General features: G+C 35.0%; 1 protein-coding gene, 2 non-coding genes and 1 pseudogene across 3 annotated transcripts; 1 reads left to right on the forward strand and 3 right to left on the reverse strand.

The window, feature by feature from the left end:
- Positions 1–2,080: 2,080 nt before the first annotated feature.
- LOC125069030 lies at positions 2,081–2,273 on the reverse strand. Its single transcript, XR_007119807.1, has one exon. It is a non-coding gene; the product is annotated as a U2 spliceosomal RNA (small nuclear RNA).
- Positions 2,274–3,931: 1,658 nt separating this feature from the next.
- Positions 3,932–4,048, forward strand: LOC125069049. The gene has a single exon (XR_007119823.1). It is a non-coding gene; the product is annotated as a U5 spliceosomal RNA (small nuclear RNA).
- Positions 4,049–4,620: 572 nt separating this feature from the next.
- Positions 4,621–13,836, reverse strand: LOC125068732 (symplekin). The gene is made up of 13 exons (XM_047678029.1): positions 13,667–13,836; positions 13,376–13,569; positions 12,810–13,005; positions 11,908–12,092; positions 9,983–11,529; positions 9,656–9,895; positions 9,153–9,353; positions 8,759–8,865; positions 7,308–7,413; positions 6,989–7,107; positions 5,922–6,065; positions 5,236–5,376; positions 4,621–4,920 (listed from the first exon to the last, which is right to left on the reverse strand). The coding sequence occupies exons 1-13, from the start codon at positions 13,712–13,714 to the stop codon at positions 4,867–4,869; spliced, it is 3,282 nt and encodes a 1,093-aa protein (XP_047533985.1). The 5' UTR covers positions 13,715–13,836; the 3' UTR covers positions 4,621–4,866.
- Positions 8,346–8,510, reverse strand: LOC125069035 (annotated as a pseudogene).
- Positions 13,837–14,207: the final 371 nt, after the last annotated feature.

The following is a 14,207-nucleotide window of genomic DNA, read 5'->3' on the forward strand; positions in this document are numbered from 1 at the left end:
ATTAATTTCTTGTTATATTTATTAGATTATAATACATATGTTATTTATTTTTTATTTACTTATGTTACAGTAGAGCTATAAATATTTGATTATAAAGTTATTCTGTACATATGAAAGACTTATTAAAAGAGAATTAAAAATATGTTATGTGCAATAAATAGTTTTATAATTAAGTGTCAGTTGCAAATCAATTTATTTATTCACTGTTTTTTTGTTGTTTCTAAGAGATTGTTAAAAAGATGTTACAAAAAAAAAAAATTACCTACCTACTTGTTCTGGAGATGATTATATATCCATTGTCTTTGAATAATGTTGTAATACTCATTTGAATAATTATTACCATAGACCCTACTCTAACATAGCTTTAAGATGTACTGTCATACATAATATATAAAAACAATTGTAATATTAAAAATAAACATACACATATACTTATTACTAATATTTATATTTCAAACATTATTTACCTAGACAAACAATATCTATTCTCCCTTACTAGTCTCCCCAGACATGAAGGCTCATTCAATAATATTAAGATGGAAATAAATGAAATATTATACCTGAATTGTGTGATTAAATATTAGCAATTAGTTTATCTTAATATGTTTAATTTGTTGTTGGAATAACAACGATAAAATGTTTAACAATTTATTAAACATAAAATAAATATTTTAAGCAATGGATATTTTATACGAAATCAGCTATATTAAAAGCCTAAAACAATATAAAATACGTACCTTGTTACGAAATAATTATATTCTGGCGTGAATATCTATAAACTATATTATTAATTAACTCTTTAAAACACACAAGAAAATACGTTTTACACTGATTTTACACATAGGTACTTATTTATTAAACATTTTAAGCGTTTACAATTAAAGTAACACACGTAAAATCAACTACTAATATGAATTAATAATTTATATTTTGTACAAAGAAACAATGTTAGAAAATTCTGCTTAATTAACTTTTCTTAAATAAAAACTAAGTTTCTTCATAACAAATTACCTAGGCACGTTAAGTTTCCCGCTACTTTAATATGTCATTGGTATATATATAGACAATAGACATTCGACTCTTGTCTTCTCGTGGAGTGAATTCATGCACAAATGTAATCTATGGCACAATTTGAATAATACACAATAATTTTATAGATGTTTTCTATTATATTTTTTACTGTTCATTTAATAAAAATAGTTATTCAAAATGAAATTTTGTTTAATGATGACATAAATATTTATTAAGTGTTTTTTTTTTAAATCGAAATAGTGTTTTGTCAGAAGAGAGAAAGTCAATTATATTTAATTTAAGTATTGTAAAATAGCCGTAACCGAGATTACCCAGTGGTCAGAACGCGTGCACCTTAACCGATGATTGCGGGTTCAAACCCAGGCAAGCACCACTGCACATCTCGTACTCGGCGGTGAAGGAAAACATCGTGAGGACACCTGCATGTATCTAATTTCAACGAAATTCTGCCACATGTGTATCCACCGCATGCAATGGAGCACCGTGGTGGAATATGCTCCAAACCTGCTCCTCAAAAGGAGAGAAGGCCTTGGCCCAGCAGTGGGAAATTTACAGGCTGTTAATGTTATGTGTATCCAACATTACTGTGTCATGCACTTATTTTGCGATTTTATATGAATAAAAAACATAATCCGGTAAAGTTGAAGTGGTTAATTGAACAGTAAGATACAAAATATATCGGTTTTTTAACAGCCATGGAGTATAACAGAAGTACTAGCGTTGCACGAGGCTATTGTTAAGGCCTTTTGGTCTTATTCTAAAAAACAAACTTAGATCTTAGTTTACATCAGATCAGTAACTAAATGATTTAAGTTTTCTTGCAATACTAGTTCTTTGCTTAATTATAGTTTTTACTTATTTTGTTACTTTGTTATTAAGTATCTTAGAAAAAATAATGAATCTGCATTTTACAGCATATTTAAAGAGACTACAGTGACGTGACGGCGGAATTGATTAAGAACGTTTTTAAACAGCTTTTCAAGATACTACTTAACACACAACAGTAGTTACTCAATCAAAGTCAGATATTAGACTCAATTTCAAGTTTATTATGTGGGCCGTTCCCGGCGGCACTGCAATGCCGGGCCGACCCGTGACGGGAGTGGAGCGAGCCCCGAACATCCCGTCGATTTACAAAAATCAGTTTAATATACTGGTCCCGCAGTGCGGGAGCTTTCAGATATTAAGCTGAAAAGAACAGATACTACACTTTGATCTTAGCCAAAAGGCCGAGAAGCGATACCCACCCTAACACAACTGAGGGACGTCATTCTACGCGAAATAATCTCGCCAGCGCGATGTAGCATAGTGACGAAATTATAAAGCGCCATCTATGAAGTAACAACAAAACTAGTTCGAAATAATAACGGCATTACTCTGGGCTAGTTAGGCCCTGACCCTACGGGTTAAATCAATTGTCACAGTAGCCGAGGTTACCATTGAGGGATTCCTCAAGGTTCGGCTATAGAGAGCAACCTCAAGGCCCGTATCCAGCCTAACCTAGGCCAGGCAGGAAGACTATTGCTATTTATTCTATGCATTATTAAAAATTCTCAGACTTGGCCACTACCGGTAACTATATACTTAAGTCGAAATAAATTATACGAAAACTACTTGGGTTATTATAAGTTCGGAGACAGGCAGAACGAAGTTTGATTCAGGGCGGTTATCCCTTAATATAAAAGAGAATATTGTAGGTGAAGATTTAGATGTGGCCAATAAATTCGAAGAATATTTCTCTAATATTCCTGCGAATACTAATAAAGGACACAATGTGTCACCCAATGACGCCTTAGTCTTACTTAAGTGTTAGGTTGCCCAGAATGAGGTAGACTTTTCTTTTGAGAGTATAACTCAGTACGATGTTTTAAACAAATTTAAAACATGAAATCTTAAAAACCTATCAATCAGTTACAATTATTAACAACGTAATTGTCGACTTGGCTCCTTATTTAGATGTCATCTTTAATAAATGTGTAGAATCCGGTATTTTTCCTCCTCTATTAAATTTAAGTAAAGTAATCCCATTACTTAAGTCCGCTGAAAAAATGAATGATATTAACTCGCTTGACTACTGATGTGGAAGAGGTCACAAATATCTGTTGGAGTTTTTGTGCTTGCTTTTCCGTTAGGCATGATATTGTAGGAAAACTCAAATACTTATATATATAGTATTATAGAATCAAGGGCCCTGAATTAGTTTTCATTTTCATTCCTACCTTAATAAAAGAGTTTTGAATGTACTGTTTGCAGATAATACATCCCTTGTTTTTAAACTAAACAGAAAAATCAACAACTATGACGTTGTTAGCAGTGCTCTGTCACAGGTTCTTGGTTGGTTTATCATAAATAATTTGATCCTAAATGCAAAAAAGACTAAATGTATTTTGTTTTTCCTGCCAAATGTCAAGTCAAATTCTTCTGCGGTTTATTCGTATAACGAAACACTGGAGTTTGTTGAGTAGACGGTCTTTCTAGGGATTACCCTTGACTCCAAACTTCAATCGGGCACCCATTTATTTGCCCTAACAGGGAAACTAAGTAGAGCCATTTATGCAATAAAAACAATTCGAAAACTCACGGACTATAAGTGCAGTACTTATAGTCCGTGAGTTTTCGAATATTAGTTTATTTAAGTAACTTTCATAGTCATCATATGAAATGTTGTTATGAGGTAATACAGCAGATATTGAAATAGTATTTATTCTGCAGAAAAGAGCTATCTATATCTGTAAATTGTTCCTATATCTCTCACTAGATGGCGGCCTTTCAGTAATAAATTCACAAAACAGTTGTCCAACGATCTATTAGATGGCGTTTAAATAAAACAGAGAAACCTGCATCGCGCTGGCAAGATTTACACGCAATACCTTATATAGTTCTCGTGTCCAAATTTTCAGTACTCTGGTTTCCCTTCAAAACGTATAAATCTTTCGCCTTTTACTAAAGATTTCCGTGGAGGGGAACACTCAAATGAGTCTAAACATATTTTTGAAGCCTCACTCTAGGGTGAGGTTAATAAATGTATAAAATGGAGCAACAATAAGTAATAATCATGCACGAATATATAATATACGATAACTATGTGGTCTAATGGCTATTGGCTAGTACATGGCTGCATAGATCGAAATCATAATTCGAGACCGCGGCTCGGGTTCATAGAATATTATTGGGTTTTTTTGTTTAGGATTCTTAGTTATTGTTAGCAGCTCGAAGTTTGTTTGTTTGTAGGTTTGCTATTACGTCATTATGAATTGCGATATTAGGTCAATATTTTAAAAATAATTTTATTCAAGACAATATAACATTGCAATTTTTTTTATTTTTTTCAATTGCAACAGATCGTCTTTATGTGACATAAACATCTTCATAATTTTCACCTTTTTCAAACAAAATGCACAAAAATTTGTAATGTTTTAAGGTTTCATTAAGTTTGTATTATTGATTCCACCATAATCTTTAAATATCAGGATAGATTTGGATGTATAGTTATGGTTATATCATCTCAATGGCAATGGTTATAAAATAATAATTTATTTCATTCAGTCGTTGGAATTTTTAAATATACACGTAAATAAAACATAATAATATAATCTGTGACGATTTTAAAAGATTTAATTTTTTTGTAACGTTGTGTTTTACATTAACACATTAATATTCATCGAGCGATTCGTTTTATTTCAATTCATATATTTAAGGCTTAATCTGGTACCACGCAATCATATACTATGGAAGTCACATAGTGGTATTATTAAGGAAGTATGTATTCGTACAATATTAACGTAATATTTGCAGAATGCGGCAGAACTGTAGGAATCAGTGTTTATACATTCGTCATTCCATGCCCGGCGGCAGAGGCTCGATAGGGTTCGGCGTGTACGGCGTTTCCTGTAATAAATTATATACACTTCTTAAAGAGAAAAATACTGAAAAAATGTTTGTATAAACTGTCGATAAAAGTACACCAATACTATACATGTGTATAGTATTTGTGCACACAGGTGTCGGCATGCGTGCGATATATCGAAACATATCTAAAATCGGACGTCGTCGGAATATCAGACGTCATCGAATCGATGGCGACGGGTCCCGTCTCTCTTCAACTCGACGGTGACCAGCCGGTGAGGAAGAGCCGATATCGTTTCGTCTCTCTTTCACAGGCCGTGCGCTGCAAGTGTAACAGAGACGGCGAGTAGGGCGTACCGGCGGGCAGAGCGCGGCGAGGTGCGGCGGCAGCAGCGCGAGCGCGCGCGGCGGCAGCGCGGCCAGCGCGGGCGCGGCGCGCGCGCCGAGCCGCTCCGCGCACTTCAGCCAGCCCTCCCACGCCACTTTGTTGTTCCACACCTGCACCGGGATCGAGGGATTGCGTCGAATTACAAATTACTTGTACTTGACAAATTATAGAGCCTGTCTGACGAAACCTTCGATCGACAGTACCACTGGATAACGCGACCTAGTCTCGATAACGGTAGCAGCAAAAGTAACGCCTCACTTCAAAGCGGGGTCTTATTTCAAATTGGTTCACTTAACGTGCCGTATCTCAGTGTGTGTTCGAAAACTGTCAAAATAACAATCGAAATATAAATATATTCTACGTTTTTCTTATGTCTTTTTACCAATTCACGAGCAAATGTTTGGCCAATAAATGGTTGGTTTAGAACGGTTAATCTATGGAGAACTTTTATGCTTCATAGGAGACGAGAGTAAGCTGCTGTCTGTAAGGCGTTATCTAGTGGTACTGTTGATCAATGATCCACCGACATATATATTATGGATATTGAATATACACAATTATTAAAAGAAAGATAAATATTAATAATTAAAAAAAAGAACAAAGGGCATCAAAAGGCATGTCTAATTCTTACTTTAATATATCGATAAGGTCTCACCTCTCTCTCTATTAGTAACTGCAGAATGTTAATCGCAAGACCACTTAGATTCGGATAAAGTGTGAGTGCCTGCAGCACCGTCCGCATCATCAGCACAGGTATTTCCGTCTCTTCGGCCAGCCGCTGCAGAACTGCTGATAATACCTGTAATTTTTTGTCACATAATTTTAAATACAGAACAAATCTATACTAATCAAATGTGACTGAATGAGTCTAGTATTATATAAATGTATCCAACAATATAAACAGAATTACTCTAATTTAAAGTTGTATGTTTTTTTTGTAGATATAATTATAATTCTTTTATTTTCGGTCGAGCAAATTTGGTACCTTATGGTAAGCGGAAACCTATAGACATTGAAACTGTAGGAAATATTATAATTATTATTATTAATATATAAATATCATAATAAATAAGTCATATTATTCAACAAAAGAATAACATTTTTATCTTTTTATTTATTTATTTATTGATAGATACTTGTTGAATTTCAGGCAATATAACTTTGTATTTCTAATGTTGGAAAAGAGTAACTACTGAATTTCTTGCCGGTTCTTCTCGGTAGAATCTATGTACATTCCGAACCGGTGGTACTTGTAATATAGCTCTGTACAATTACGATGCAAAGGTTCTTGTAAAAGCCAACTTGAATAAATAAATAAAAAAAATTTTGGTGGTAGGGCTTAGTGCAAGCCCATCTGGATAGGTACTACCATCCATCAGATATTCTACCGCCATTGTCTATGGGCGATGGTGACCACTTACCATCAGGTAGCCCATATACTCGTCCGCCAACCTATGCCATAATAAAAAGTATATTTTGATTAACTATTCCTTTCCAACCCTGGGAACTAAGATGTTATGTCCTCTGTACTAGTAGTTACACAGACTCACTCACCCTTTAACCCGGAATAGAACAATACTTGCACAAAGCCCTAATTCCAAGTAAATATGTCTATACCTAAATAATTTTATATATTAATTGTAGACATTTATTAGATCCTATTTTATTTTATCCTAGCTTTCTGTTTGCAGAAATATGATAGAGCTAGGATTAACAACTTACGTCATGTGTGAATATGTTCTTTTCGGCGAAGCAAAGTGCAGTCGCCTTAATGATGTACTTGAGATCAGCCTTATTCGGGTCGATCAAGTGTAGGGCTACCAAGAGGTTCTCCGGTGACACTAAAATTTAAGAAGTTAACATATTAAAAAAAATACTTTTAATTTATACTTAAATGTATAATATTTTACATATGAATATTAGGATAGTCAGTCTTATTACTAAAATTAAACAGTAATCATCTGCATTAAACCTATTCCAACCACAAGAGTGGACCCAAATCAACATCATGGGAAAATAAAAAGTCCATAATTCTGGCTACCTGGCAATTGTTCATTGTTAGGATTCTGCAATCCGAGCAGCTTGTTGAAAACTTCTTTTACAACGACAGGATTTAACTTTATCAATTTCGGTAGAGCAGCCAAGATCTGAAAGATTATACAACATATACATTTAAACGATTCGATAAAATTATTTAATTGAATTGAATGTAGTAATTGCATGTTTCATAATCCCGTTAATATTTTAATTGGCTCGGCCCGTTTAATCTCAAGATCTCGGGATGTTAATCCTTCTACATTAATCACATCATAAAAAAAATTAATTATAATTGACATGACACTATAACGCATAGCACAAACATTTAAATCCTTTAGACAACTACCTAAAAAAAGTGTGTAATGTTTTTAAGGTTCATGTGTGAGACTTCATTCCACCATAACTTTTAAATTATATCTATTTTGCGAATATTTAAACTCATGATTGATTTTGAGATACAAATACAGTGTTTTGTGATAGATATAGTCTAATTGTATTCAATAGTGTCGGTAAAAAAAGGAAACAAAGCTTACAAAATATTAATGATAAAAAAGCGTGGTCTTAGTGTTTGTAGGTTTTTAGGCAGGAAGATATATATAAGTTTAATTGTAATTTATTGACATATTCTGTAATTATTAAGTAATTGCAGGACCTCGTTCATTTCATTGGTTCAAGTAATCACTATAAGCACAAATTACAAGTAAATGAAAGGAAGATGTAAAGGAAATAAGCAGCTTTCTGCTAAAATCCTTCCATATAATACAGGTCCAATTTCAAGATGTTATTGTTTAAATAATAAAGACTTTCACATAACTTCGAGGCAAATCACCTTCATTAATGACTATTTTTTTAATTGTTACATATCATTTTCGGCCTCTGATATCTTCAATAAAATTATGCAGGGCAATCATATATTTTAATGATTTTTAAGTTAAAAAAGGCATTTTTTCAGGTATTCTAAGCATTTAATGAAAGCGAGACTCAAATCATAAAAGTGTACGTGAAGTAATCAAATTAATTGATATAAGTTTTGTATGATATGATTATGTGGGCCGACCCGTGACGGGAGTGGAGCGAGCCCCGAACATCCCGTCGATTTACAAAAATCAGTTTAATATACTGGTCCCGCAGTGCGGGAACTTTCAGATATTAAGCTGAAAAGAACAGATACTACACTTTGATCTTAGCCAAAAGGCCGAGAAGCGATACCCACCCTAACACAACTGAGGGACGTCATTCTACGCGAGATAATCTCGCCAGCGCGATGCAGCAAAGTGACTAAATAGTACAGCGCCATCTATGAATTGACTACAAAACTAGTTCGAACTGGTAACGTAATTACGTTCCATAAACTATTACCATTTTTATTGGCTAGACCTTGGATTATTCACTAGATAAACGTTGCAATTGAAAATGTATCAAGATTGTTATTTTAACGGACAGAGGACGACTCACCTCCTTCTTAGAGAGTCCATTGAGCACGGGTATGAGGAAGCGCACGTCGGACACGCGCGTGGCGTACAGCTCGCGCACGCGCCGCACCAGCTCCGCGCTCGGCGCCGCTGCAAGCCGAAACAGTACACTCCAATCAAATATAGTCGACTTTACCATAATGACAAGGGGCCCGGGCTCAGAACCGACTCCCTCCCAATTCATAAGAGCCCTCGAAAGGTCGATATAATCGCTTAAACTGTAATATTTTTTTCTATTTTCATCATTACGTATGTATGTATATTCGTATGATGCGTCACTTGTCCGTAGCAGCTGATAACGCAACAGGCGTCCAATGATTTTTTCTAGCTACTAATTGTAGCTCCTCGAAAGCAGTACGCGCTGCTCGCGGACCCACCCTTGTCGGTGAGGATGTGCACGAGGCGCGTGAGCAGCGTCTCGGCGCCGCGCGGGCAGTCGTGCAGCAGCGCGGTGAAGGCGGGGCGCAGCGCGGCGGGCTGCAGCGCGGCGCGCAGCGGGCCCTCCAGCTGGCGCAGCACGCAGCGCTTGGCCTCCGCGCCCGCGCAGCCGTACACGCGCGCTATCTCCATTATCAGTTCTGAAAGTGGGAAGACCGCCGACTGAGCTAGCCGAATTAAAGCATCGTATTGAATTTTGCTCAATACCGAGCACGATCACATCCTTTGGGTACAGACGTACGAAGTGAAACTTGTAGGTGCGTATTCGATTTGAAAATGGCTACTCGCATCTCGCATCTATCTCTTTTCGCTGAGGGCATCTCGATTTTTTTTTTATATAAAACCGAATGATAGTCAGTCGTCTCCTTAAGAACTTGTACTTAGTTTGTGAAAACTTTAAAAACTTTTTGTAGTGTATGTGTATATAAAAAGTTAAGATTACCTTCCTTTTCTGGAAACAGTGCCATTACTAGATTGAGACACATCTTGTACAGCTCGTCTGTCCAAGGTCTATTCATGTATCTGTTCCCAAACAATTCTTGCGGGGGTGTCGAAAGAGATATGAATCCAAGATACAAAAGGGCATTTTTCTCGATCACTTTCTTAGCAGACTCTGTGCATTGCTTATAAATTTTTACACACGATTTTAACGTTATATCTCGAATTTCTTCGTTTTCATTCACTGAAAATTAATAATAAGCAATTAGATTTAAGTAATACCAAACCAACATCATTTTTTAGATGGAAGATAACCTCATTATATACTTACATACGTGGCCTACCAACGCCGCGACGTATTTGTGCGATCTCGGAGGCCGCATTATACACAGTTCTTCCAACAATTCCAATGCTAAGTTCGATGATTTATTTTCTGTGATTAAATGTTTTAAATAGTCAATCGCTTCATCCGTGACCACCGGAGCTTCCATATACACCTTCCGTAGAAGAACATCTTTGCTGGCCTCCATTATCGGATCTCCCCTCTCCGATATTTGAGTAATTAAAGCACAGAGCAGCTGATTATAATTGTCATCATGTTTCTCATGAATTTTAGGCTGTAACGTCACCGGATGCCGGTTGAAGCCTTGCATTAACGCATACTCTTCGTATAGCCAAGACAACGCTAAGTCCATTCTGTTCAAAGGATCTTCTAGTATATAATTTAGCACTAATTCCCTGATATCTGATGTATAACTTGATGCGAATATGGTTATAAATTTCGCGCGAATCTGAGCAGCTCCACCAATAGCGCTTTCTTTTTCCGCTCTTAGAATTCTATCGACAGCTTGAATCATTAATTTACTTTTTACTTCCTTAGGTATTGGTCGTGTGATTTCTTGCAGTTTTAATAACTTGACTCTTTGTTTAAGTTTAGGAACGATCGGGGTCGGTGGAGGTACCAACTTTTCTTTATCCTTAGTTTTTCTCTCCTCTTCTTTCAAATGTTCCTGTCTCGTTTCTTCCATCAGTTTTGACACAGCGTTTTCTATTTGTTTATCTTTCGTAGTTTCCTGAAGTTTTGCTACTGCGTTCTTCAGAGTTATTTTTTCGTCGTCTTCTCTCAATAGCGGAATTTTAGTTCCGAAATCTGATAAAAGAGGCGGCATTACTGGCGCAGGAGCTTCGTCCTTTATTAAAGCTAATAACATTTTCGCCAATGCACGTTTTTGGACTTTAGTACCTGAATTCGGTATAGGTTTGTATGTGGACGTAAAATGACTGGTCATTTCGCTTGGTAAATTATTACTTAATGTTGACATAACGAGATTGACAACATTATCTATGTTGTTCAGCCCTTCAAATATGGAGTCCTCGGTTGCTGTTGCTTTAGTTATAATCGGCTGAGGATTATCTTCGTCAAAAATGTTGAAATCGCTCCGACTGTTGCTGTTACTATCACTACCAACAGTGCTTTGGGGGGAATCAATTCTGAACCTCTTGGCCGGTGTATCCCCATTCTTTATTTCCCCTAATCGTTTATTCCTTCTTTCTTTAGGCACAGCCTTATTTATTTCCTGCTGTGTCATTCCGATATCTGACAGTAGCTGCATCAGTTGGGGCATCATTTCGACCGAAGATGGATGTTTGACCAGGACTAATATTTGCATTTTCAAATGTTTCCGTACTGAATTAACTTGTGACTGTGACAATGTTGGTGGTAGTGTAGTGTGTAGGTCGCCTAAAGCTTGGACCACACTTGATAGGTATTTAGGTCTTAATTTTGCGACTAAACATAGCGTTGTCATACAAGCCATTAGATTCACACTTGAAATGTGTTGCGAGTTATGAAACTTGAGAAGTAGTTGAAAAATGTGACTGTAATTGAAGAATAGTTTACATTAAAGACATTGTAGCTATAATGGCTCTTAATATAATAATTATTATGCTTTAGTTTATTTTTTACACCTAATCCTTAAACTATCTATGAGTATATTTTAAATAAAATCTTAAATTTATTGGATCATATGAAACTAGTTTTTGTCCATTTCAGGAGTAGTTGTCAAATGTTAAGCATAAAAAAGTAACAAAATTTCATTAAATTCAGTTCCGTGGTTTGGTCGTGAAAAATGACAAACATATATAACATAAGAATACAACTAATGATGGTAAAATTGCATAATTATACAAATTAAAAATTTATTATGAAGTAATTAATTGTTTGGTGCACTTAATTTTAATTACAAAGTTACTTACTCTGATTCTTCTTCCATCGCATCCCTTTTTAAGAAGGGCAAGTGAGTAGGTAAATTTTCCAGCCTAAAATCTTCATCAGAGTCATCTGGATTTGAACTCTGGAGAAGGACCACTTCTTCTAGGAACTTAATTGAGTGAGTTCTGATTCCTTCATTATCACTATCTATCATATTTAGAATAAGAAGCTGAAAAAGTAGATGAGATTAGATAATAATTGTATCTGATAATTTGAATGATTTTAGGATTATCTTTAGTTTGTTTCGTACCATCCACTCATCATATATTGAATACTCAGTAGTGTTGTGTTCTGGTTAAAAAAATGATGGAAATACAAGCAAGTGTGTATCATAGTAGTCAAATACTTTTTTTTTATGGGATAGATTGCCGGACAAGCATATGGGCCACCTGGTAGTAAGTGGACAACCAACCTTGGGAACTAAGATGTAATGTCCTTTGTGCCTGTAGTTACATTGGCTCACTCACCCTTCAAACTGAAACAAAACAATACTGAGTACTGTTGTTTGGCAGTAGAACGGGCGGTACCTACCCAGACGGGCCTGCACTATGCCCTACCACCACTGAACTGAACTGCTGCTGCGCAGATTCAGGTTGTGGTATATATTGTGCGACTCATGCCGCTCACTGGGGATAGGTTACATTTCTTACAGTGCTAATGTCTATAGGTTGTGTAGATTATCACCTATACAAGTCTGCCTATTTTAAATAACAAAAATTACTGATCCATCTGTCATCTGGTTCATTATCGAATCTGTGTGCTGAAGTTTTATAGCCTTGTAGCATAATGTTATATAGTCTTTTATCATTCTCAATAAATGGGCTATCTAACACAATGAATTATTATCTTATGACTTCAAACTAATTACCTTACATAGTTTTCATACCTTTAATTCTGTGAGATGCTCCCACACATACTGCATTTCAGAAACCTCGGCGCTTTCTTTGCAAATCCATAATAAAACATTCCTGTAGACAATGCTCGCTGCCTGGATAGCTCTCTTCTGTACAGCTATCACAGAGTCAATAACTAGTAGTTGGAGTTGACTTATTATCTTGGGTAGAAGGTGAGGGAACGCTTTACTGAAAGTTAATTTGAATAACAGATATACACAAAATTAAATTTTATATTTTACAAATTATGTTATTTCGTACTATCTAACATTTTAACTTAATTAAAATGTTAGATAGTATAAAACATTCAGTACTTAGTTTTTATACATATATAAAAATATATATTTCAATTTTTTTTTTGTATAACTAGTAATACAAATACAACAATACAAGTAATTGCTGTTTGATGGTAGAGTAATTTGAATGGGTGGTATGTACCCAGACGGGCTTGAACAAAGCCCTATCAACATGTAAAATAACATAGTAAACAGTAAAAGAATTGTCATATAATTTATTACAATATTGGTTGTTGAATAAGTCATGTTACTCTTAACCTTACCTTAACTCCTCAATAAAAGCAACAACCTGTCTTTTTACGTCGGTTGATTTATCATTAACTAAGCTTAAAATATTTTCCATATAAACAGGCACCATTTGTGGAGCTTGGTGCAACAGAACCTCTACTATCTTTCTCAATAGATTGGCTTTTTTTGTGCCCTCTGCCATCCCAGCTTCGTTTATCCATTGTACTAACTGAAATAAAAGTGGGAAATAAAACAACCGTTGGTTAAATTCTATATTTCGTGAAATAAGGAACTCATTGCAATGTTCGGCGTGTTGTTAAACAAACCTGTGATTGCGGAGTAACATTCGATCCTGGTTGATATTTACTCGACATTTTTTATAATTGTCTTGTATCGTGTTTATAACATTTCAATACCATAATACGTTTTAAAATAATAACTTAAAATAATTTGCGAATTAATATGTGAACACATACATCACAGTAATTCAAAGTATAACTAAATCAAATTAAAGTTAATCTTATACATATAACCGAGAAATGTCAAATTAATAATGTGAAATGAGAAATGACATAGAACTGAAAGAGAGATTCGAATTATATATACGATGACACTTGTCATTTGTGTACATGCTGCAATTGTTAGGCTTATAATAAACACAGACTAAAAAAAAATCGTAAAAAGTTGCCATAACAGAACAAAGTTATGATCAAAAACGTTTGGGTATATAGATAATTATTATATTATATTTATTCTATTACAATACAAATATAAACATAAAATGTTAAATTATAATCATTTTAATTAAAATTCTTTCTTTGTAAGCTATAAGGCCTTTATTTATTACTTGAAGAGAACTATGTCGGA

Source organism: Vanessa atalanta, chromosome 14, assembly GCF_905147765.1.
Source record: "Vanessa atalanta chromosome 14, ilVanAtal1.2, whole genome shotgun sequence".
NCBI classification, from domain to species: domain Eukaryota; kingdom Metazoa; phylum Arthropoda; class Insecta; order Lepidoptera; family Nymphalidae; genus Vanessa; species Vanessa atalanta.